The sequence below is a fragment of the Dermacentor variabilis genome, unplaced genomic scaffold (genome assembly GCF_050947875.1).
Source record: "Dermacentor variabilis isolate Ectoservices unplaced genomic scaffold, ASM5094787v1 scaffold_13, whole genome shotgun sequence".
NCBI classification, from domain to species: domain Eukaryota; kingdom Metazoa; phylum Arthropoda; class Arachnida; order Ixodida; family Ixodidae; genus Dermacentor; species Dermacentor variabilis.
The window spans coordinates 21,988,515-22,013,913 of NW_027460291.1; the positions used below are offsets into that span (position 1 = coordinate 21,988,515).

The 25,399-nt window shown below is 46.8% G+C and overlaps 1 protein-coding gene across 11 annotated transcripts in view; it reads left to right on the plus strand.

Moving 5' to 3' along the window:
* Miga (mitoguardin) overlaps positions 1–25,399 on the plus strand; it is a 240,811-nt gene that overhangs the window by 66,937 nt on the left and 148,475 nt on the right. For all 11 annotated transcript variants that reach the window (XR_012825102.1, XM_075677521.1, XM_075677526.1 and 8 more), the window contains one exon: positions 23,551–23,666. Coding sequence is in view for 10 of the 11 variants with exons in the window: in XM_075677521.1 (XP_075533636.1) it covers positions 23,551–23,666 (116 nt within the window). In the remaining variant the exon portion in view is untranslated. The remainder of the gene's footprint in view (positions 1–23,550; positions 23,667–25,399) is intronic.

Sequence of the window (25,399 nt, forward strand, 5' to 3'; positions counted from 1 at the left end):
CTGAAGCAGGCAAAGTCGGCAACAGCAATATCATTGCAAAAATAAATTGTGCCCCAGTGGAGTTTTTGCTCTTCACTCTCCAATACAGGGATTTTACTTGTGGTTGTGAAAACGTGAGTAAGCTTGTCGCGAAAGGTAAATCTCTAAAAAAAAAATAGTGCTGCCGTGCACCTTCTGCCGTGATAGTTTTACGAATTTCCAAATCTTCAGATTGGCAGGTATGTTACCGACATGTTGCGACGGTTTTTGCACATCTAATGCGACGCTTAATGTGTGCCTCGGTGAACAAAATGCAGCGAAAGCAAGGAAATCCACGCCCCATTGACGTGGAATTGTTTATGGCACTTGAAATGGTGGTCTTAGCATGGAGTGCCACGCATCAGGCCGTGACTGAGCGAAGGAATACGCATCCCTTGCTTCAACAATGCTGTTTTTGGTGCCACCCGACAGGCATCGCACACGGATTCGGCGACAGACGTAGATTTGCACAAAGGGGCCGTAATCTTGATCAATTGCCTTTAAATATTTAAGATACGATCATTTTCGCGCTCGGCACTGGACGCATAGGCGCCTGCGGGTGACAGCGTGTGCTGTAGAAATTCCGCTGCATGCGTGAAGCGTCCGGTACCAAGTTATGCAGAATCTTGCAAAAGTGATCGCATCTCTGAAAGCCACTGGCCGAGAATACTGCTCCCCGGCAGTGCTGCCACTGCTGATCAACGCATGTGGCGCACTTTGTGCTGTCGGCAGTGTGGTTCTATATCCTCGAGCAGAGCTTGCCCAAGAAGGCCGACGGAATTCGACAGCAAAATTGCGTTCTGCGACGCATTACCTATCTGTGCTGTCTCATTTTGCAACAGTGAAATCCTCGCAAAAGTGAATTTTTTTCGAATTCCTCGCGGACTTTGTTATTGCGAGGTTCAACTGTAGTTTACAAGTATATATCTGGGTTACGCTTAGTATTTCATGCTTAAGAAACAGTTGATGAGTACGTAACTGTGGACCTGTGTTTTACGGCAGTCTTTTATTTATTGCTTAGAAAGTTCTTTCCTGTTTGTCTCCAAAATGCAGAAGGGTTATCCCAAACAACGTTACTAGAACCAACTCAGTTTCAAAGCTGTGCTGGAAACATGGGCCCCGTGGTGGTCGCGAGAACAACTGGCACTGCGATCAAGTCGTGCTACCCGCAGTGCTTCTGGTTGTGCGCCGCCTTCACTGTGGGTGCGTCTCCGTGTGGTTGTTTTGTTGCTGTGCATTTGTTGCCTCCTGCAGAAGTTTGTGCGGAGGTGTGAAGCCTGGCTTGTGTCGAGCATGTAATATGCCGACGTGTTTTGCTCCAGGTTGAAAAAGCAGGTGTAAGTTGTCAGCTAAGCACCACATTTAGCGTGTAAGCATTCTTTGGCGAGTACCGCAGGTCTGAAAAGTGTAATGCCTTGTATCTGCACAAAAATGCATAATTTGCGAAGACGTTTGTTATAATAATATAAATGTAGATGATTGGTAGCTTTATAAGGGATAAGGAACGATTTAAGCAAAAACAAATACAGTAAAATGGATCACACAGAATACCCATAGAAATTATAGGGCTCCATAGAAAATGCATGGGGAAGCTTATAATAGTAGGGGTGGGCCAACTTGAAATTTGGAAGTGGGCCAACTTGAAATTTGCGGAAGGGGGTTGGGTGGGCCAACATGAAGTTTGGACATGGGCCAACATAAATTTGGGGGTGGGCCACCTTAAAATTTAGGGTTGGGTCAACTTTCATTTGGGAGTGGGCGAACTTAAAATTTGGTGTCATGCCAACTTGAAATTTGGAGCTGGGGCAATGTGAAATTTGAGGGAGGGCAAATTCAAATTTTTGTCTTGGGCCAGCATGCAATACGATTTTATTCAAGGAAAAGCATAGCTTATGTGGGATGTAAGGGACCTCTCCATTTGCAGATGACAGGATAAACAATAATTTTAAAGCTTTTTTATGCTATCCGGTAGTTCTGTTTCACTTTCTCCCTCATTAGCTATCCAGCTTTTATCCCCTCCGACATAATCGATTATGACTGCGTTATTTGGTGGAGACATCCGGTCACAATTGAGGTTGGAGTAGCTTTGCAGTATAGCACAGCCGTTGAAATCGAACCGTACACGTCACCCTTAGGACTCGTACTGCTCTTGCGAAGCTGTCACTCATAGTGAAAACCATGAACTCTAATTACGAAGGTAGTGTAGCTTTTCAGTGGAGTAATAAATCGACGCAGACGAATGAACGTGCGTGCAATACCAAGCTGCCGTGCTGCTGCAGCCGATGCAGCCAACAGGTAGCTGGACTACGCCAATGTTACTAGACTAGGTTCAGTTTTCAAACTTCTGTGACTGCGTGAACCCACCACCGATCCTCTCATCTCGTGGTGCTGCTGTCACAATTTGGTCGGTCAGCACGCTGCGGACGGGGTGGCGAAGCACTGTCTGCGGCTGTTCACGTGTTTTGGCGGTGTATATACATGTGTGTTTTGCTGCAGTCTCAGTGCTTTTTGTGACACTCTTGTGTATTTTCAATGCCGTGTGCATTTTGACGATTTACGGCCCGTATCATCCAATTTTATTTGGTGATGTGAATGCATATCTATGCTGCGTTCCTGCAGTGAGAACCTGCCTTGAATGTGTAAGTCTGCTTGCAAGCGAGCAAAGCTCACATAGGTTTTAACATTGCATTTGTGATTGTGGTGCTGTGATGATAGAAATAGTGTTAGCTTCATTTTTTTTTTTATCCCAAAATGAACTGCTGAGAGTGTATATACAGGGTGTCCCAGCTAACTTTAGTAAGAATTTTAAATTATGGAAATGCCACGTATCTGGACCAAGGTAATGTTCTTTGCTGTCGCTTGGAGATACTCAAATTATCTTTTAATTCTGTCTAGTTAGGTAATTAGTCTTAATAAATTAATGATCTTCTCAAATATTTTAATTCGATGAAAAGTGTTAATGAGAAAATTGTAGAGCGACATGAAAAACTCCCGATACAGCTTTCTGTTGCTCAATATGTGCTACCCAAAGGTGTTTTTCCATGAAAGAAGCCTGCGAATATACGCAAAGTGCCTCGAGGGCCCAGTCGCACGGCAATTTTGCGTGCATTTGTAGGCTTATTTCATGCTCGGAAGAACACTTTTATGTAGTAGCACGTACTGGTAGCAAACTATTGCTGGCATCTTCCAAAGCTACCGTGCACTTTCGAAAGTTTAAAACTCCTTCTTCTGTTCGCCGAATTTATGGCTTGCAGCAAACTGAATTTGACATCGTTTTGTGCCGAGTTTCGCACGCCCGAGCAGACGACGGTGAAAATCTGCCAATGGCATGGCGTTATTACAGTCACGTGCCTCAGTCGACGAATGGAATTGCGCATGGGGACTACTTTCTCGCAGGCTTTTTCTTCATAGCCATTCAGCACACAGAGTACCAGTGGCACAAAAACTAACCGAGAAGAGAAAAGTGATTTTTCCACGATTTTTCGGTCTCTAAGACCCGTGTCCCCCCTTAATAGTGCAGAATGATGCTGTCATTTTACCGTAATTAGTAAGAGCTTTAGGCAGCAATAAATTATTTTTCTGAACAAAACGAGTAGGGTTAATATTGTTCAAGAAATCCAAGGAAATAAAATTATGTGTGAGATCTTTATTAATCAATCTGAAAAGCATAGTATTTGAGTGCGAATAAATTAGTAGTTATCAGCAATTTATTCTCCATGCATATGATATTAATATTATCTTGACTAAGGTTAGAAATAATGCGCAGAGCTTGGTTTTGCATGTGCTGAGTGGATATTAAGAGACACTAATGTGTGTTGCCATAAGCAGCAATCCCATAACTAATATGACTATGAATGAATGCATAATAAAAAGTGAAAGGAGAGCAGGAGTAGACAGACAAGATCTAGCTTTTATGAGTGCTTGTATACTGAAAGAAAGTTCTTTTCTTAACTTGTGCATATGTTTGCGAAATTTTAGTTGTTGATCAAGGTAGATACCAAGAAATGATACACAGTTGTTAGTAGAAATAAAGTGCAAGTCAAGGGAAACCTGAGGTGAAAATGGTAGTCTTCATTGAGGGGAGTGAAAAACCATGAATTTAGTTTTGTTTGGATTTAAAATCAAGTGATTACTGCGACACTAAGTAACAATTTTAGCTAGCGCACTGTTTAATTTATGAGTTAACGATGTGAAAGGTATATCTGAGTTGTGTCATCAGCATATAACATGCATTGTGAAGGTGAAGCATGTCGCGAAAGGTCATTTATATAGAGAATGAATAATAATGGTCCCAAAATGGGAGCCCTGTGGCATCCCCTAATTAATTGTTTTAATGTCTGAAAACTTGCCCGATAAATAAACTGTTAGTTTTCTACTACACAAGTAGTTTCTCAAAAAGATTAACGCTGGACCTGTTATACCATAGGCTTCTAATTTTTTTAGTAACATGTTGTGATTAATTGTCAAAAGCTTTCGAGAAATCTAAGAATACAGAACCAACGATAAGTCCTTTGTCAATAGAATTCTTAATGTAGTCTTACTTACCACCAAGTCAGTTGAGCTACCTGAACGAAAACCAAATTGGGAGTTATTCAAGAGATTAAACTTTTTCAAATAATTATTCAAGCAACTAACAAATAGCTTCTCAATTATTTTGCTAACAGAGGATAAGATAGAAATAGGTTGGTAATTAGAAATAGACCTATCACCTTTCTTAAAAATGGGTATGACTTTTGTGTTCTTAAGGGTGCACGGAAAAATTCCAGGTTTAAAGATGCTGTTAATTATATTGGCCGACGTTTGAGGGATTAAATGATTCACCAATTTTAAGTGGCGTGCTTGAATGCCATCTAATCCGGGCGATGTATCCTTAACCCTTTTACTGCGGGGGTTTTTTTCCCACGCTGCACACTCCCTGTCGGGTTTTTTTTTAATGTTAGTTTCATGGAAATTTTATGCTAGTAACGCACCATGATGCTCTGAAGGACATGTAAACATATTTATTCAGAATAATCTTATAGATATTAGTAGCACTGAATACAAAAAATTGGCACCTAACTAATTAACAAATAATTATCTGCTAATTAGGGTCTCCAGGTGTTTAGAAAACTTTTTTGGTGTGGTATTCTTCAAAACAAGGCACCACATAAAGCGGCACTTGGCAGCTGGAACACCGATAGCGAGACTCCGTTCACTGCTTTGGTAGATGCTGCGTCTTAGCGCGGCAGACCCGTGTTGGGTTCTACTTAGCGGTAGTGGGTGGTATCAGAGACGGGAAGGGGCGCGTGGTCAGCCGTGTTGGAACTTCACCCATCGACGTTTCCCTCATGGTACTTCTCAATTAGCTGGCGGACAAGTTCAAGTCGAAAGTCTGCCATGCTTCCTTTTGTACCAGAGGCTGTCATTTGCAGTATATTACTGTTGAGGATGGCAACGTCCAAGAGGTGAAGGAAGTACTTCTTGTACCACTTCATGCACTTCCTTGTACCGGCCACAACCATATCTGCCTGATCTACAGTCCCCATGCACAAGCTGTACTTGGAGACGCACAGGGGAATCTTCCTGTCCACCTTCGCGGACACTGCCATGCCACCCTTTGTTCTGAGCGTGAGCACTTCACGCTTGTCCTTCCAGCGGATGAAGAGAAGCTTATCATTGCACATCGTGCTTGCTTCCCCTTCTTCCAGTCTTTTTTCGTCGCGTGGTATACCCTACCTGTTCTTCCGGACTGCAAGCATTGGTTTTTTTTCGTGAAGGTAGGTGAACAGGGCGGGACCGGTGTACCAACTGTCAACCCGGAGAATGTGCCCCTTGTCCAGGTAACCTCTACAATAAAGTGAGGACAATTGATGCTCCGTATCCCATATCAGAGTCGTTGATCTCAGTTGAGGATCCGGTGTAAATTACTGTACCATGTCCAGCACTAAGCCTGTCTTCACATCACAGAGCACGAAGGATTTCAGGCCGAACCTGCTTCGTTTGGATAGGATATATTGTTTGAATGAGAATCACCCTTTGAAAAGCAGCAGGCTTTCATCTATACAAAGATCCTGGTATGGTGATAGCGCCCCTTGAAAGTTTTTGCGAAGCGTCAAGAGAACTGAGCGCACCTTGTGCAGCCTGTAACCATGAATCTGTTCATTATTGGAGGAAAGAAACCTCAAAATGAGGCGGTTGTGACTCATCACTTCGAGAATGCAGGCGTACTCAAGAGGGGATCTGTTGACCAATACTGGGCAGTGTTACCTTTTCTTGCAGGAGCCATGAGAATTATGACTGCAAGAAATACATAAAACTTACACGGAGTAACATCTTTCCACTGGTGTATACAGGATCCGGCCGCAGGTGTCAGCGCGGCATGTACTTGGTGCTCGAAAATGTTTGTTTGATCCACAATTGCTTCCACTATGTCCGGTGTAAACAAACTTTCAAAAATCTTGAGCTCTCTTGACACCGCTGTGATGTCATTGCAGATTCCTGAATACGATGGATCAAAAGCATGCTCGTGAGGTTTGAACTCTTCCTTCTTCCAGCAAAAATCGCGCTTGTCGGATTTCTTCTTCTTACACGGATTTCTTGATGGCAGGGGCTCTTCATCACTGTCATCACTCGACAAGTCACTTAGGTTGGCTGGCTCCTCGTTGTCACTATCATAGGTGTCCGAATTCATAAACAGTTCTTGAATTTCTTCATCCGTCAAAGCGCGGATGCACGAGGCACGCTGCCTCACCATGGCTGCTTTGCCGAGATGAAAATAAAGAGAAGTGCTGTAGAAACATGTGCTCCATCTGTTGAAAATTCACCCTACAAGTTCTTAATATCTATGTGGCCTCTCCATAGATGGCACAACATGGTTGGATCATTTTTTTCTTACACGAGTATTATCGGGCGCGGCAGGGAGTGAGTTAAAAAGCGAAAAGAAATATACTCGGCAGAGGCAGGGATAGTGCATACGTGGTTATCTAGGGAGTGGCCGTGCAAGGGTTGAGGTTCATGTTCACGATGAAAACTTCTGATATTACAGGAATAAGAAAAAACGAGAACGTGATCCATGCTACATTCAGCAACCATGTTATGCTGATTGTAAATTTCGAAAAGAATTCACTAAAAGCATTAGCAATTTGAAGTTCGTCTTCGTGTGTAGTATCATTATAATTAATTTTAGAGATTGGAGTCTGTCACCTTGTTCGGTTTATGAATGCTTTGAGCAACTCCCATTTCTTTTTAGAATTGTTCTGGCAGCTTACAAATTCCTTATATTAATAACTTAGCGTTCTTCAGTAAAGAATTTAGAATGTTGCAGTATTTTTTGTATCTCAATACCAAAGTTAGATTGAATGGCTGTTTTTTTTTTTTTGTATAAGTTATCTTTTTTTTTACGCATACTTTCAAGAAGCCCCTTGGTTACCCATGGACATTGAGGTGAATGGTACCGTCATTTACATTTGCTATTAATAGTGTTCCGAGATATGGCTTCCCAAAACAAGTCTCAAAACCTTTCAAGTGCTTTCTCAGGGTGTTGCACCTGATCAATTTTGGAACAATCAATATTATTTACGTCTTCTAGAAATTTATCCTTATTGAATACTTTGTCGAGCTGTCCTAGCTATTCGACGAGTTCAAAATGGCAAAAATAGGATAATGATCACTAATGTCAGTTTTAATGCTGCCTGAATTAGTTGTAGGAGTTATGTTAGTTAATGTATGATCTAGAGTGTTTCTGATACATGAATAGTACATCCTGTTGCTGATGTTATGAGTTGCTCATACCCGAATCCACTAAAGATTACTGTTGATAGCTAACAAATTGACATAAATGTCACCCACTATCAGAGCATGATTTTCTGAAACTAAGGTGTTGAAAATGTTATCGAGCTGAATAATAAATTCAGATGAATATGATGACTCCGAGCGGTATATGCACCTCAGAACAAATTTTTTGCGGTCAGTGGTCAAAAATGAATGATCTAGTTCAATCCATACAGATTCACACTGCTCAAGCCCAACTTCAGGCACTATTATTGTGCCATCACATTGAAAATATATATATATATATACATATATACATATGTGTGTGTGTGTGTGTGTGTGTGTGTGTGTGTGTGTGTGTGTATATATATATATATATATATATATATATATATAAATAAAATATGCAATTTTGTTAAAGAAATGTTTTTGGAACATGAATACTTGGCTTTAAATATTGCATGATCAAATGCACATTCTTTCATTTTTAACTTTCTTTTACTTTGACATGTTGAAACACAACAGTTCTGCTCAAAATCGTAGCTGTTGGGTTGGTACACTCTATAGTTTCATCCTCGTTAACGCGGAAGGCTCAACAATTCATACTTACTGTCTATTCGGTGCATTTCTTGTGTAGCATAAAACTTGGGCTTGGAGGCCCCGTGGCATGCTTGTCAGGTGAGAAACCCTGGAGTGGTGCAAAGTTTACAGCCAACAAGCGAGGCTAAAGCTGGTGCTTGAATGTGTACTTAGGGCATGGAATGCGTGCAATATCTCTGTGTCTTTCAGTGCACGTTTGTTTTGCTTGTTTATTAAAAGCATTGCGATGCATGCAGACACTGAATTACCCTTTTTATAAACTGTGCTGGATTATCATTATGTTGACGCACTCATTGTCTGTGCCTTTAGGAAGTGCAGAATATTGTCACGTGGTAGTGACGGTGATGAAAGCAGCAATACGGTGGAATACAAAACTAGTTTTTATTGGGCGAACCTGTGCCCACGACAACAGGCTACACTTATAGCAGAACGATAGCGGCGAACACGGTCGGCGATTGTCGAAAATCTCATCAGCGGGTCAAGCGCGTCGGCTTTTATACAGCAGTCGTCGAATGTTCCAGACTAATCGTTCGGACCCGCGTGCCTTCCACAATGTTCTACACCATTCGCGTCACGCGATGAAATCAGATAACACAACGTTCGGCGACAACAGACAGCCGGGTAGAAGCATCGATAACTTTCCAGAAACTTCGGATACATGCAGGCGTGTCCCGCGCTGTGCGATTACATTTGTTAGGTGGCGAAACGTGGTCGCCCGATAAAGATAAGTATACACGTGTCAATACCCCCCTCTTAAAAAGCATCGACCCGATGCTGTACACAAACGAAAGTAATAAAGAAAAACAGCCGTAGCAAAGAAAACAACAAAATAAGGAAGTTCGTCAGCGTCCGTAAAAGGGTTTCAGACGCACCACGTGGACCACTTCAGATCGTGCGCGGCGCCGCTGTGAATGCGAAATTCCGTCTGGCACGACCTCATAGTCCAGTGCTCCAATATGTCGAATGACCTTGTAGAGTCCAAAATAGCGACGCAATAGTTTCTCACTCAGTCCTCGTCGGCGTATCGGTGTCCAAACCCAAACACGGTCACCGGGCTGGTACTCGACGAAGCGTCGTTGGAGGTTGTAGTGTCGGCTGTCGGTCCTCTGTTGGTTCTTGATCCGTAGGCGGGCGAGCTGTCGGGCTTCTTCGGCGCGCTGGAGATAGCTAGCGACGTCAACATTCTCTTTGTCAGTGACGTGGGCAGCATGGCGTCGAGCGTCGTCGTCGGGTTCCTGCCGTAAACCAGCTGAAACGGCGTGATCTGTGTTGTTTCTTGCACCGCCGTGTTGTAAGCGAAGGTTACATACGGCAGGACCGCGTCCCACGTCTTGTGCTCGACGTCGACGTACATTGCTAGCATGTCGGCGAGGGTCTTGTTCAGGCGCTCCGTGAGACCATTCGTCTGCGGATGGCAGGCAGTTGTCCTCCTGTAACTTGTCTGGCTGTACTGCAGAATGGCCTGGGTGAGCTCTGCTGTAAAAGCCGTTCCTCTGTCGGTGATGAGCACTTCTGGAGCACCATGTCGCAGCAGGATGTTCTCGACGAAAAATTTCGCCACTTCGGCTGCGCTGCCTTTTGGTAGAGCTTTAGTTTCAGCAAAGCGGGTGAGATAGTCCGTCGCCACGACCATCCACTTATTCCCGAATGTTGACATCGGAAACGGCCCCAACAAATCCATCCCAATCTGCTGGAATGGTCGGCGAGGAGGTTCTTGCGTCGTTGACAGTCTCGGCATGTCTTGACGTAACGGGCGACGTCGGCGGTCAGACGCGGCCAGTAATACCTTTCCTGTATTCTCGACAGCGTCCGGGAGAACCCGAGGTGCCCAGCGGTTGGATCGTCGTGTAGGGCGTGCAGTATTTCTGGACGCAGCGCTGACGGTACAACAAGAAGGTAGCTGGCGCGGACTGGTGAGAAGTTCTTCTTCACAAGCAGCTTGTTTTGTAGCGTGAACGAAGACAACCCGCGCTTAAATGCCCTAGGGACAACGTCGGTGTTCCCTTGCAAATACTCGACGAGGCCTTTTAGCTCCGGGTCTGCTCGTTGCTGTTTAGTGAAGTCTTCCGCACTTATTATCCCAAGGAAGGCGTCGCCGTCCTCGTCGTCTTGCGGCGGGGGATCGATAAGGGCGCGTGATAAGCAGTCGGCGTCGGAGTGTTTTCTTCCGGACTTGTATATTACCGTGACATCATATTCTTGTAGTCTGAGGCTCCACCGCGCCAGCCGTCCTGAAGGGTCCTTTAAGTTAGCTAGCCAACACAATGCATGGTGGTCGCTGACGACATTGAATGGCCTGCCATAGAGGTAAGGGCGGAATTTAGCTGTAGCCCAAATGATGGCGAGGCATTCCTTTTCAGTCATAGAATAATTGCTTTCCGCTTTTGACAGCGACCGGCTAGCATACGATATCACCCGTTCAAGTCCTTCTTTCCTCTGGACTAGGACGGCACCGAGGCCTAGGCTACTGGCGTCAGTGTGGATTTCGGTATCGGCGTCCTCGTCGAAGTGTGCAAGTACCGGCGGCGACTGCATGCGTCGTTTGAGTTCTTGAAATGCCTTGGCCTGCGGCGTTTCCCACTTGAACTCGACATCACATTTGGTTAGATGTGTTAGTGGCTCCGCGATGCGTGAAAAGTCCTTGACAAAGCGCCTATAGTAGGCACACATGCCAAGGAATCTGCGCACCGCCTTCTTGTCGGTTGGCTGCGGGAACTTTGCGATGACAGCTGTCTTCTGTGGGTCGGGGCATACTCCTGATTTGCTGATGACGTGGCCTAGGAAGAAAAGCTCATCGTAAGCGAAGCGGCACTTTTCCGGCTTCAGAGTGAGCCCTGATGACTTGATGGCATCTAGTACTCTCGCAAGCCGCCTCAGGTGATCATCGAAATTTCCGGTGAAAACAACGACGTCATCTAAGTAAACGAGACAGGTCTGCCACTTCAATCCTGCTAAAACCGTGTCCATCACGCGCTGGAACGTTGCAGGCGCCGAGCACAGTCCGAATGGCATAACCTTGAACTCGTAGAGCCCGTCTGGGGTGATGAAGGCCGTCTTTTCGCGATCTCTTTCGTCGACTTCTATTTGCCAATAGCCAGACTTTAGGTCCATTGACGAGAAGTATTTAGCGTTGCAGAGCCGATCCAGTGCGTCGTCTATCCGTGGGAGGGGGTATACGTCCTTCTTCGTGATCTTGTTCAGACGACGATAATCAACGCAGAAAGGCAGGGTTCCGTCCTTTTTTTTCACCAAGACTACAGGAGATGCCCACGGGCTTTTGGACGGCTGGATGATGTCATCGCGCAGCATTTCGTCGACTTGGTGCCTTATAGCTTCACGTTCTCGCTTTGAAACTCTGTATGGGCTCTGGCGGAGAGGTCGAGCGCCCTCTTCGGTTATTATGCGATGCTTTGCGACTGGGGTTCGTCGAATCCTTGATGACGTCGAAAAGCACTCTTTATTTCGTCGAAGCAGACTTCTGAGCTGTTGTTGCTTAATCGTGGGGAGACTTGGATTTATGTCGAAGTCTGGCTCGGGAACTACGGTCGTCGGGGTAGATGCGGCAGAATCCGAGAGGACAAACGCATTGCTGTTTTCCAGAATTTCCTCGATGTACGCGATTGTCGTGCCCTTGTTGACGTGCTTGAACTCCTGGCTGAAGTTTGTCAGCAACACTTCAGTTTTCCCTCTATGTAGTCGAGCGATCCCTCTTGCGACGCAAATTTTACGGTCTAGCAGCAGACGTTGGTCACCCTCGATGACGCCTTCTACGTCGGCAGGCATTTTGGTGCCTACGGAAATGACAATGCTGGAGCGAGGCGGGATGCTGACTTGATGTTCGAGCACACTCAAGGAGTGGTGACTATGAGGGCTCTCCGGCGGTATCGCATGATCTTCCGACAGCGTTATTGACTTCGACTTCAGGTCGATGACTGCGCCGTGTTGGTTGAGGAAGTCCATGCCGAGAATGACGTCTCGTGAACACTGTTGGAGGATAACGAAGGTGACAGGGTAAGTCCGGTCGTGAATGGTAATTCTTGCGGTGCACATTCCTGTCGGCGTAATCAGGTGTCCTCCAGCGGTCCGAATTTGAGGGCCTTCCCATGCAGTCTTAACCTTCTTCATCTGGACGGCGATGTGTCCACTCATGACTGAGTAATCGGCGCCTGTGTCGACTAAGGCGGTGACTGCGTGGCCGTCTAGAAGCACGTCGAGGTCGGTGGTTCTTTGTCTTGCGTTGCAGTTGGTTCTTCGCGTCGGATCACGGCTGCGTCGGGTTGAATTGAAGCTGGTGCATCGCGTCGTCAAGTCGTCTTTCGTCGGTGTAGTCTTGGCTTCCTGACTTCCTCGGGACGGCGGCGTGTCGTTATTATGTCGTCGAGATGGTTTCTTCGGCGCTTTCGTCGGCGGTGGAAGATCTTCGTCAGTTCGACGAACAACAACCACACCTCCATCGGTTGCTGCTTTTAGTTTTCTGGATATGGGCTCGCTGACCGGCCCCGGGCTGGGCCAGTGTATGGTCGGCGCTGCGGCGACAGGTAGCGGCCTGGTGATGGCAAACGCGACGGTCGTCGAGAGCTCCATTGAGTAGCGGCGAGGTAGTCGGCGATGTCATGTGGGCGCTCTCCAAGCTGTGGACGCGGCGCGTTGACGGCGAAACCTCGCAGTCCCATCTCTCGGTATGGACATCGTCAGTAGACGTGACCTGCTTCTCCGCAGTGGTAGCAGAGCGGGCGGTGGTCAGGAGCGCGCCAAACGTCTGTCTTCCTCGGGTAGCTGCGCTGGGTGACGGGTGGGCGTGCTGGCGGCGGCGGTGGTGGTCGATTGAATTGCGGCGCTACGGGGCCCTGGCGCGGTCGTGGAAGGGGACCTTGACGGCGGGCGGCGGCGGCGTAGCTCATCGCTTGCGGCTGAGGCTGCGGCGGTTCTGGTTGCACCTCAGGAACTCCAAGCGATCGGTGCACCTCTTCTTTTACGATGTCGGCGATCGAGGCCACTTGAGGCTGCGACGAAGGCAAGACCTTGCGCAGTTCTTCGCGCACAATGGCCCTGATGGTCTCGCGCAGATCGTCCGTGGCCAGTGATTGAATTCCTGCGTAGTGGGTAGAGCTTGTACGGCGGTTGAATTGCCGGTTCCGCATTTCGAGTGTCTTCTCGATGTTCGTCGCCTCACGAAGAAACTCTTCGACGGTCTTCGGTGGGCTTCTTACCATCCCGGCGAAAAGTTCCTCCTTTACACCACGCATCAGTAGGCGGACTTTCTTCTCCTCGGCCATATCCGGGTCGGCGTGGCGGGACAAACGGCTCATTTCTTCCGTAAAAATGGCAACGTTCTCGTTTGGTAGCTGCACTCGGGCGTCCAGCATAGCTTCAGCCCTTTCCTTGTGCACGACGCTTGTAAAGGTGCGTAGGAAGCCGCTACGGAACAGGTCCCACGTTGTCAAGGTCAATTCCCTGTTCTCAAACCAAGTTCTGGCGGTGTCTTCTAAGGCGAAGTAGACATGGCGCAGCTTCTCGTCGGAGTCCCAGTTGTTGAATGTTGCAATTCGTTCGTAGGTCCCCAGCCATGATTCCGGGTCTTCAGTCGCTGCTCCATGGAAGGATGGTGGGTCCCGAGGTTGTTGTAGGATAACAGGGGACGCTGGGGCAGCCATTGGGGTTGTCTTGACCACGATCTTCTTTGTCGTCTCAGGTAGAAGTCCGTGCTCTGGGGGCAGTCCTTGCAGTCTGCGGCTAGCACGCTGGTCTTGGGCGATGTTGGTTCTGTCCTCAGGCTTCGGGCTTGGGTCGCGGCTTTGCGGGGGCGTTCGGTACATGAACGCACAAGCACCTCCACCAGATGTCACGTCGTAGTGACAGTGAAGAAAGCAGCAATACGGTGGAATACAAAACTAGTTTTTATTGGGCGAACCTGTGCCCACAACAACAGGCTACACTTATAGCAGAACGATAGCGGCGAACACGGTCGGCGATTGTCGAAAATCTCATCAGTGGGTCAAGCGCGTCGGCTTTTATACAGCAGTCGTCGAATGTTCCAGACTAATCGTTCGGACCCGCGTGCCTTCCACAATGTTCTACACCATTCGCGTCACGCGATGAAATCAGATAACACAACGTTCGGCGACAACAGACAGCCGGGTAGAAGCATCGATAACTTTCCAGAAAGTTCGGATACATGCAGGCGCGTCCCGCGCTGTGCGATTACATTTGTTAGGCGGCGAAACGTGGTCGTCCGATAAAGATAAGTATACACGTGTCAATATCAAATGTTCTTGGCTGCACAGATTCAGTCTCAGGAAAGTGAAGGTGAATGATCAGGCAGAAATATTATCTGGTCGTACCCACTTATGACGATCCCAGTTATAACGATCTATTGGTTATAGTGATACATTTCAGTGCATTTACAATTTTACAACCCTGACAGTTTAAATTGCTCTCAGATATAGAGAACGTTCTTTAAGGGGGGACCTAGCTTTGGACTGAAAATCGGCTCAAAAATTGAATTTTCAGTATTTTAATTTTCACGTTCCTGACGCATTTCTGCACCTTTCTGTAAAATGTTGTTCCAATATACCACTTATCTCTCCCGTTATCACGATCTAAAGATATGAGTTCGCGAGTGTTGCCCTTTAAATTTCGTACACATTTGCCACATTTCGATGACATGTCACTCGGCAACGGCGTACTTCTTCGCCGCCATTTTGGTCTTGTTCGATAGCTCGTGTTTCAGACGTTCCTTTTCGTTCCTTTAGCCACCCTGTGCACCCTTGAAAGGTAAAAAAAAAAGCATTCACAAAATAGAACTTCTGCGCATTGCCACTGGTCACTCTGAACACGTGATCAAGATGCCATGCTCTGATTGGATCAAGTGCCGCCGTCATGTGCCGCCATTTTGTGTAAGACAGTGAGTCCCTGCTGCTATTTTGTGCAAGTTGCTGCTCTGTGGATCCGACGCTTGATTAGCACGCGAAGTTTATCATGCCTGGCGGGGTGAAAAAGTTTCATGCGCGCAATCAGTTTGGCCGTAAATGTAGGAGGGCAAAGGGGTGCGTAAGTGATTTGGCGTCATTGCAAAATATGACAGACATGCGGCAAAGAGCCGTTTACGGAGCACCGCCTGACCATGGCATGGACGCTGACAGTTCACCCGCTCCACTCGAGTGTGATAACGTTTGCACTGCCGAGGCTGGTGGTTGCAAATCGATTCTGCGCTCGTGACCGAGGAGAAAGTGCAGGAGGTGCATGCACCAGAGCAAGAAACGCTTCGACGGCTTGGATCAACGCCAGCGACTGTGTGAAAGATTGACAACTTCAACCAACAAGGCAATGCAGAGATAGCGGCAACAGAACTTGCAGCCCCATACACTATTGTCGACCTTGACGTTGTTAATGATTTTATCGGAGTTCTATGTTGGCACTTGTGCCGAGGAAAAGTGAAGCTAGCCCGCGGTGATCGTGAATACGGTGTGGCAGTAAAACTGTATGTGATGTGCGACAACTGCGGCGAGATCTCGAATGCATGGAGCTTGCGTCGAGTGGAGGAATTGAAAAGATCAAAACCTTTTGAGCTAAATATGCTTGTGGGATGTGCAGTGCTTTCAACTGGCAACGGACAAACTGTTATGAACGATATATTTTCTGCAATGGGTCTGTGCCGTTGAGCAATGCACAAGAAGTTTCAGCGGCATCTGAAGATAAGCTGGAGCCCGCAGCTATGCGAGTGGTCGAAGTTGCTATGTGACAGTACGCGTGAGAAGTCTCATCGCTCTACGAGGACTTGTGCTTCGGACACAGCGATAGTGTAGCAGTGTGTTTTGATGGCAGCTGGATGACACGAGGTCATTCTTTGCACATTGACATCGGAGCTATTGTTGAACTGTTTGCCGGTTATGTTCTAGACTACGTAGTGCTATCAAATTTTTGTTTGGGCTGCGAGGTTGGCCCGAAGCCTGGTAGTGAGTGTTATGAGCAATGAAGAGAACCTCATTGGTGCCAAAAGAACACCAGCAATAAATCTGGTCAAGTGGAGGTGGAAGCAGGCCTCATTCTCTTTGAAAGGTCCCTTGAGCGGCGCAATCTCCACTGTACAGAAGTCTTGTGTGACGGCGATAGCAGAATGTACAATGCTATAAAGGATGCTAAATTTTATGGCTTTATTGATGTGACAAAAGATGATTGCACCAACTACATTCAAAAGTGAATGGGGATGGGTGTAGAAACTTGGTGTAAAACAGAAAGCTGAAGGGCGTAGTCTAGGAGGGAATGGGCGACTCACTGCTGACGTCATCATCAGGTTGAGCACTCACTATGGTCGTGCACTAAAGTCACATGAAGGGGATGTGGATGCAATGCAGCGCGCTGTGATGGCCACATACTATCGCGTCACATCCACTGACAAGTGCTCCAACCTTAGCTTGTGCCGGCGCAATGCTGCAGAACGTGTGCCTGACCCGAAGCATAAGTACAGCTTGCCCAAAGGTGTTGCAGAGGCATTATTGCCTGTTTACCAGCGCCTGTCTGACCCGAGTCTGCTGTAGAAATGTCCAAGGGGGAAAACTCAAATGAAAGTTTGCATTCGGTGATTTGAAGTCTCCAAAGAGCAGCATGCTTCCCTTTTCGCGGTTCAAGCAGCAGTTGCATAAGCTGTGTTGCATTTCAACACGGGAAACCAGCATGCTGCAGCATCAGTTCTGCAAGAACTAAGCATGAATGAGACAAGCACTGGCCATAAGAGAGCAAGAGAGAAGGACATACGTCGTAGTGCCACCTCCAGCAGGAGGCACGCAGCTTTGGAAGGACTCAGCAAAAGTGTATCAAAGAAGCACAAGGACTTGATGCATCCTGATTATGCCCCTGGGGCATTTTAAATGACTCTGGTGAGGTTTGCATTATATTTCTACTAATAAACAACTCATAAAATTTTTTTTCTTGTTTTTCAATATGACTATTTTGGTGCTTTTGCAGTTTTAGCGGAGTGTTATTTCGGCTTCTAGTCGTGATATTACTATAATTATTTTTTGTCAGGTTGGTTAACTAATGTAGAATGAAGCAAGACTAAATTTAATATTCTGAGTAATAGGGAAAATTTAATAAAATAATTTGGATGCCTTGATGTCAAACTGGGATTTGACTTGCAAGAGTTTCATATACCATAACTTTTGTTCAAATTGGCTTACAATATGCATTTTTGTTTTGCTGCATACAGGCTTCATTCCAGATTATTGTGATATGCTGATTTATTTTGTAACTCTCACAGCTTAGAAAAAAATCTTGCTCCCAACAAGACACATGAAATGTTTGATATCTTGAAAACTATATATTGCCCTAGAAAAATAATTGCACATTTGAAGTCAGCACTTTAAAATACACAAGCTGTAAAAGTGTAATAAAAATCTGCTCAAAAATAAGGAAATTCGTTTCTGATGCAGGGTCTCCCCTTAAATTGCTGCCATCTTACAATGAACACTTCGAACCTGGTCAGGGTAAAAAGAGGGTGCACGGCAGTGCGCAACTCCATTGCAGTCAAACTGTGACGGTGATATAGCCTTTGAGATCAGCGAGCGACTGCCGTGTGCAGCTTTCGGAAGCCGCAAAGAGATCACTCGCTTTTATTAGGCACACCTTCAGGGAAAACGAGGAGGAGGCATACAGCATGGCACATCGCGTGCACTGGCACGATATGGGATGCCACGATGGCAGCACTCTCATCTTTGTGCAATCATCCATGCGGTGCCACGTGCATTACGCCTATTTCAACAATTTGGAACGACCGTCTATGTCCTTCCACCATGGGAACAATAGCCACTCAAGCATTCCTGTTGCTGCTGTCGATATTCGCGCAGCCCGAGTTGGCGCACTGCTACCACACGATGTTGCAAAGATTGGTTGTTGCTAGGCCATTATCAGGAGATCACCGTTTGGTGATAACATGTGTGTGCGTTGCCGATTGCTGTTGACAGTTTGCGGTGACGTTCTACTTTTCGAACATTACATTTTTTTCGCCCGAAGCGACATAGATAACCTTATTTAACGGCTCTTGTGTGGCTGATGCCCAGTCGTAATGCTGTGACCACGATGTCCAAGATCTTTGCAGTATTACGTTCTGATCAACTAGAATTCTTCGATCTCTTGTGCAAAATATGGTCGTGTCCCCATTGGTAGTAAATTATATCGCAAGCACTCGAATAAAAAATGCTGGCTCCGCTTGCAGTTTTGAAGTTGCAGGCGATCGGAACCGGCTGCCATTTTGAAAAAGCTATATGACTCCACATTTCATTTCTTAGATGGATGTTTCTAACTGAAATTTGCTGCTAGGCGTGGAAACGCCCCGGGAGCAAAAATGACACTGAAGCTCTGGTTTTTCCGACCAAAGTGCTGCTGAATTTTAACTGCTGATGCCAGCTTCGGTGCATTCACTTTTTGAGTGTTTTCAAGGCCGAGTCCATATATAATGAACCACTAATAATGCAACCAATAATAATACACTAATAATGCACAATAATCTAAGGACCACATCTCGCGTAACTGTTGTGTTCATTACCCGCCGCGGTTGCACAGTGGCTATGGTGTTAGGCTGCTGAGCACAAGATCGCGGGATCGAATTCCTGCCACGGCGGCTGCATTTCGATGGGGGTGAAATGCGAAAACACCCGTGTACTTAGATTTAGGTGCACGTTAAAGAACCCCAGGTGGTCGAAATTTCAGGAGTCCTCCACTATGGCATGCCTCATAATCAGGAAGTACTTTTGGCACGTAAAACCCCATAATTCAATTGTTGTGTTCATTATGAGCAGGCTCAACTGTAGTACGGTAAGTGTGTAGTATACATACAGTCGAACCCACTTATATCGATACCGGTTTTAACAATATATCGGTTATAACAATGAGAAGCTACTGCACCATCGACTTTTCTATGTTTTCCATGGTGAAATAACCTGCTTACTACAATGCCCCGACACCGCATTATTGGTTATAAGGATGAAGTCTGGCTGCTGGGTGTCCGAGCTGAAAGGTAGTGTAATGCGAAATCCTTGAAAAACAAAAAAAGAAAATGCACAATTAGAGCCGCTGCACAATGGGCCACTACTCCAACAGCCGCCACACGCTCATTTTCTAGCCATCTTCACGCGGCTCTCCCGTCACCCTTCCACCCCTCCGCACACAAATGGGCTGCGCCCATAGCTCTGCGCTGCCCTACCCTCCGAAACACAAATGGACCGTGCCAACTGCGCCGCAAGCAGATTGCTTGCATGTTGCTCGTAAAGCCCTTCCATCCACGTGCCACCGCCGCTTTCTTGAGTAGTGACAACCTTTGTTGTGCGCCGCCTTTTCCCCTCGCACCAAATCCGGTTTCGGCATTTCCGGTTTCAAAATTTCCGGTTTCGGCGTTTCCGCTTCCTGGAGTTGCGCTGCGGGAATTTCCGCTTTGACTGCTGTTAGACGATGGTCAGACGCCAGCGCGTGCTTAGTAGAGCTGTGGCAGTTGCCATGATAAGAATGCCAAGGGGACAAGCTGTTGTATTCCGCTGAAGTAGTAGTTCGCGGTCACTGTTTTCCAAATGGACGAAAAACGGCAGTGGTCTCCAAGCGCCCAGGCACTACATTCCACTGTATGTTGTCTCTCGTGGCACAACCCATCTCAGGTTGATGCGAAGCAGCGAACACTACCAGATCGATGATTACGATAGGCGGTGGCTCTTGAATGGAATCGCATTCACAGTTTAAACCGCAGCTGGTGCAATTATAGCCTCTCCATCGATGCGAAAGTAAACAACGCTAAAAAACATAGCATCACTTCCACTCGGAACAGGAAGCTGCAGCTACGTAAGTTCCGCTTGACGCCGGAAGCTAAGGGGGTGAGTGGGAGAGGAGCGTGGAGGAGGAGGGTAGGTTGGCGGTACTTAACCTGGTAGGCGGAAACGTGCATGGTGGGGCTTTAGTTGCTCGCTGGCTCCTCATTCACTGCAGTTTTGCGAACAGCTTAATTGCTTGCGTTTGTTTTTGTTGGTTGTGTTGAAGTCGTTCCTGGCCACGCGGTTTCTCCACTTTGCTTGACTCGCCGCTGAAACGGAAGATGGCTGATCCGACTACTGAGCATCGGCAATGCATGCCTTTGCCGGTGAAAAGAAATCGCACATATAGATTTGGAAACTAAGTGCTTCTAACCGATGAGACGATCGTCGCAAACGTGCTTGCATCAGATAGCGACGGGGACGACGGCAGTGATTATGCGGTTGGGCAGGCTGCCTCAACGTTGTCCTCACAGGAGGCCTGGCATGATTCAGTCCCTCTGGGGCTTTGTTTTTGCGAGGAACCTTCCGCTGCACTACGTGGAGCGCTTGGATGCCGTGGAGAAGGATGTCGGCAAGCTTCGCATAAAGCATGCAAGGCTGATGGACATAGGCTTTTCTTGTGCAAGCCAGTGAGAAGTACGTGGTGAGATGCTTGTGCTGATCTCTCCTCTGCATTTCTTCTGGATTTCTCAAGCTGACGGGCTGCCACGTCAGCCTTCTAGAAATTTTTAAAAGGTCCCTTTTGGAACCACCAACGTGATGCCTCGGCAGTGCTTGCATATCGCTTGCCACCCATGACACCTCTTTGCAGTTGTTATAGCAGTGCCATTCTTTAATGCCGACAGCCGCAGCTTGTTTCACGCGATCGGAGCGCCCAGGAAGCAGTTAAACAAATGCACACAATCAGCATCTGGGTGGAGGAAGGTGGTGGGGAGGGGCACTGGCCTCCCTGCCTATATAGTTTTCTCTTATCAGCTCTGCCATCCCTGTATTTTGATTTTTTCATGCAACCTGATAATAGCAATTATTGGTTATAACAATGGAATTTTCATGGCACTTGAATATTGTTATAAGTGGGTTCGACTGTATTGTATGTGGATAAAACTTGTTTATTTTTTGTGGTCCTAAAATTACGTAAATAATTGGCTTAAAATGATCCTTCGTATTATATTCAATTCTTTATTTATTTTGTTCCAAATGTGATTGAACCCTCATGTGGCGAATGGGATAATTCTGTAAAAAAGCAGTCTTATCAGTTGTTTTCTGTACCTAAAATTTTTGTCAAAAAGGGTATAAAAGGTGAAGGTGATAGAACTGGTTGTGATGAACAACCTCTTTATTCAGGCACCTGAGCGATGGCCACTTCCATTCGCTCTCTAGTGGCTCAGTCTTTCCAGATTGTTAGGGAGGTTCATGTACTCCACAAATATATATAGAAGCGAAACACGTGTGCAACCAGGGAATCTGTGTGAGCATCTGTAGGGTGTTAGCATGAAAAAACATCATGGCCCAGCAGTTTTTTAATGCCTGCATGCTTGTGATCGTTCCGTTACTAGTCTTGTCATTGACATGCAATCATGTGCCATTTATAAAACCTCGTGGACTGCAGCTTTCAAGCCAGACATGCAGTGCCACGTGTAGTGAGCAGGCATGCAAGGACTGCAGTAGGACCAATACTTCGGCTAGTAGGTCGAAATATAATTTAGAACTGCAGTGCAACACCACAGACCTTATACAGAGAAGGTGTGGTTTTCCTTCTCTGCTTTGTGTCTGCATATTTGTGCCGCCATTGTAAAATGCAAAAACCAGCTTGGCACTGGGTCACAGAAAGCACCTCTGAGCAGTTGGTTCTGTTTCGTTTTATGGGTGCAGTTGTCCCAGTGAATGCATAAAAGCTGCCTTAAAGCTGGAAGCTGTTCAGTTGCCTTGGTAACATCTTGTGGGCCTGACAAGTTACAGTGCCGGGTCAGGTCTGACTGGAACACAAGTGCTATAGCATATTCTGAGCGTAAGTAAAGATACACCAAGTGTGGGTATCAAGATAATGGTTTATTGCGGGAGCAATTATATGGACACTCCAGGCACATTTTTGCTATCGATGCCGTCATGTTCCGTATAAAGTCGAAGGGCTACAACACTGTGACCACGCGCTGTATGCTGTATGTGTGAGTGAAAGCGCACGAGGGGAGTGAACAATCGCGGCTCTATCTGGCGTGCGCAAGGGAGGAAAGCAGGCAGGAAACGAGCTGTTTTCCATCTTCCGAAAGGCCTGGGGGGAGGGGAGGGAAGGGGGTGGTGGCGTTGTACTTGCGCAGCAACTGCGGATTGTCCGGCTGCGCCCGAGGGAAGCTGACAATCGCGGCTCAATATCATGTGCACAGATGAGGAATGTTGGGAGGCGGTGCGCTGCCTTTCACTGTGCGCATGGTCTTGGGGGGCGGGGGAGAGGAAGTGGTGTTGTACTCCAGCAGCAACTGTGTATTACACGGTCACGCGCACCCTATCTTGAAAGCGATCTGTAGAGTGTAGTAGTGCTGACGGCTCATACCTTTGTGTGTGCTGTGTTCTCACCGCTCAGTTTGTGTCGAAGCAATAGACAGCACGAAGGTCACTTCGCTTGCTGCAGCTGCCGCACTTCAAGCCATTGTTTTGGCAGCAAGTGCCCGCTGTCATCAATTGTGATGTGTTCATGTTTGCCTGTGTGCGCTGACGCCGTGCTTGTTGTTTAGTTAGTAAGTGAATGTTCCCTAATTTATACTGCCTATAAAAATACTATCGTTACTTCGTATGGGTGTCTACTAATTTGCTATCCCAATTGATGCCTTGTCTTTCGGGCGAAACGGTGACTTTTTTTTGTGTGTGTGTTAAGGTAGCACCCAGCAGCTGATATTCTAGAGGCAGGTCCTGTAATGAATGGCAGACTGTATTTGTTGATGTTACCAGTATAAAAGCTATTTAAACTGTGACTACTTCCACTTACTGCGTTCATAGTATGACAAAGCAGTGGTATTTCAGTGAAACTGTCAGCTGGAAACTTTGCTAGTTGTTGGCGACTGCGTCGTGTCAGCGCTGGGTTTGAACACACCTCAAGCAGCCGCTGCAGTTGCCTACAAGTCTCAGCAACCATTATTAGTTCTGAGCATGGGTGTTTATATGTTGTGTCAATATATTGTTGCATCCTAGCCATGACCGGACTAGGACACACCTACGCTGAACCCATCTATGAGCCTTGTCACCCACTGGACATAGCAAAATGATGGCAGTCACTATGAGTGGGAGAAGCTGACAGTCACTTGATTTTAGGCTGACTGGATGCTGCATAGCTCGGGGCACTGAAGCCGTTGGGGTAGGTGAGCCCTTCTGTAGGCAATGTTGATGTTTCATCCCCCAGGTAGCAGTGGTGGCTGATCTGGAGGCCAGCCCAATTCCCCCGGTGGAGCAGTCAGCTCTGTACATGGAAGCATTGGAGCTGCTCAAGAGAGAAGGCATCCCTTGCCGGACATACAGGTGAGCCCGTCTGGTATCTGCAGCACACATTGGTTTGTGGTCTTGCTGCCACAAAATTACTCCTATGCTTTGCATGCTTTACACATATGTTTGTGTCATGCTGACGAGGAAAATGCTGCGAAGAGGACGGGACATGCGCCTGACCTGTCAGTGTGTGTTGTTCTCCTTAGCACAGCACTAATTTGCAAAGCATGGAATGTCTTACCCAGCAGTTCACATTGTTTTGACTGTGTGCGTGTTACAGAAAATGACTGCTTCCTTCAGTGATGTTAGTGAAAATAGTCAAAAGAGGAGATGAAGCTCGAATGAGGATGGTCTAGGGGAATGAGCTTGTGAGGCACCCCATGGTCAGCTGAGGGATTTTTCATAACAGGGCTGATACAAGAGAGCACTAAAGCATTTTTTTCATCTTTGGTAGATGGTGTTTTGTCGCCCTCATTGCCCATGTGTGACCATGCAATATCAACTGCTGCACATATAAAGCATGTCCCATCCTTCCTTTGTTTTGACAGTAATGATTTACATCGGGCAAGATTTTTAACTGACTAGGTGTTTGCTAACTACAGTAGAACCTCGTTCTTACATTTTGGAAAAAGATGCAAAAGAAAAACGTACTGACTGGGAAAACGTGCGATCCGAAGTGACTAGAAAATTTGACAGATTCAACTGTAAATAACATCTACATTAAGCATTGCATGAATCATTGCAGCACTAGGCACTAAAAAGCATGGAGCTGATGGCACTTCAGGAGCCTAAGACACATTTTGCTGTTTTTCTATTGTGTAGTGTTTTAAGACCTTGATGGGAAACCAAAACAAAATTGAGCTGGTGGGCAATGCTGTATGCCGCTGGAGCAAAACATGATGCCCACATCGTGCCATCTGCAGCAGGCAGCAGCACGTTTGGTGCGTTGCGACATCACGTACCCGAGCACATGAGGGTTGGACCTTCTCGCGTGTAGCCGTGCGCGGCTTAGTCGTGTCTGGGGAAAGGGGGATCCTGAGGGTTGAGCCGATGCTGGGTGTTTGGACATTTAAAGCCCCCCAACGGAGGCTCCTTGGCCTCTGCTTCATATAGACGGCACCTCCAGACTGACCCACCTGGAGAAAACTGGCCGTCGCCTTTTCCTGTCTCTCTTTCCTGAAATCTTCGTCTCTGTGTCCCACTTTTTGGCCTTTCCTGTCTTCTTCTCTCTTCCATTTACTTCCTTTCTCCTTGGCGGCAAGGGTTAACCTTGTGTGGCTATCCAACCTTGGGTACACCATATTTGGTTATAGTGATGGCATATGACTGGCTTCGTGCAGACTTGTATGCACGCTCTGCCACGTCCCCCCTTTGGGCTTCGTGGTGGGCGCTTAGCGCTGTTGCCGAATTTATCTTTATTCGTGGGAACTTCTTTTCCCCCGCTTCCTGATTGCCCTCTTAAACGAGGGCACACCGAAGTCTTTCAATTTTTGGGCAGCTGAACAAACAACTTTTCCAGCTGTCACATCGTCCAAATCTGATCAAGCTGGAAAGACTGTGGGAATGATCTCACCGTTTCTCGTCTCAAAATCTCTGACTGAAGTCTTTGGACCAGTGTACAAAGCATTGAAAATGGCAAGCAGTGATCTGCTACTGGAGCTCCGCGGTCAGAAACAGCATGAAAATCTAGCTAATCTAGTGTCCTTTGGAGATGTTCCAGTGATTGTTACCCCACACCGTAACAAGAATACCACCCACGTCATTGTCTC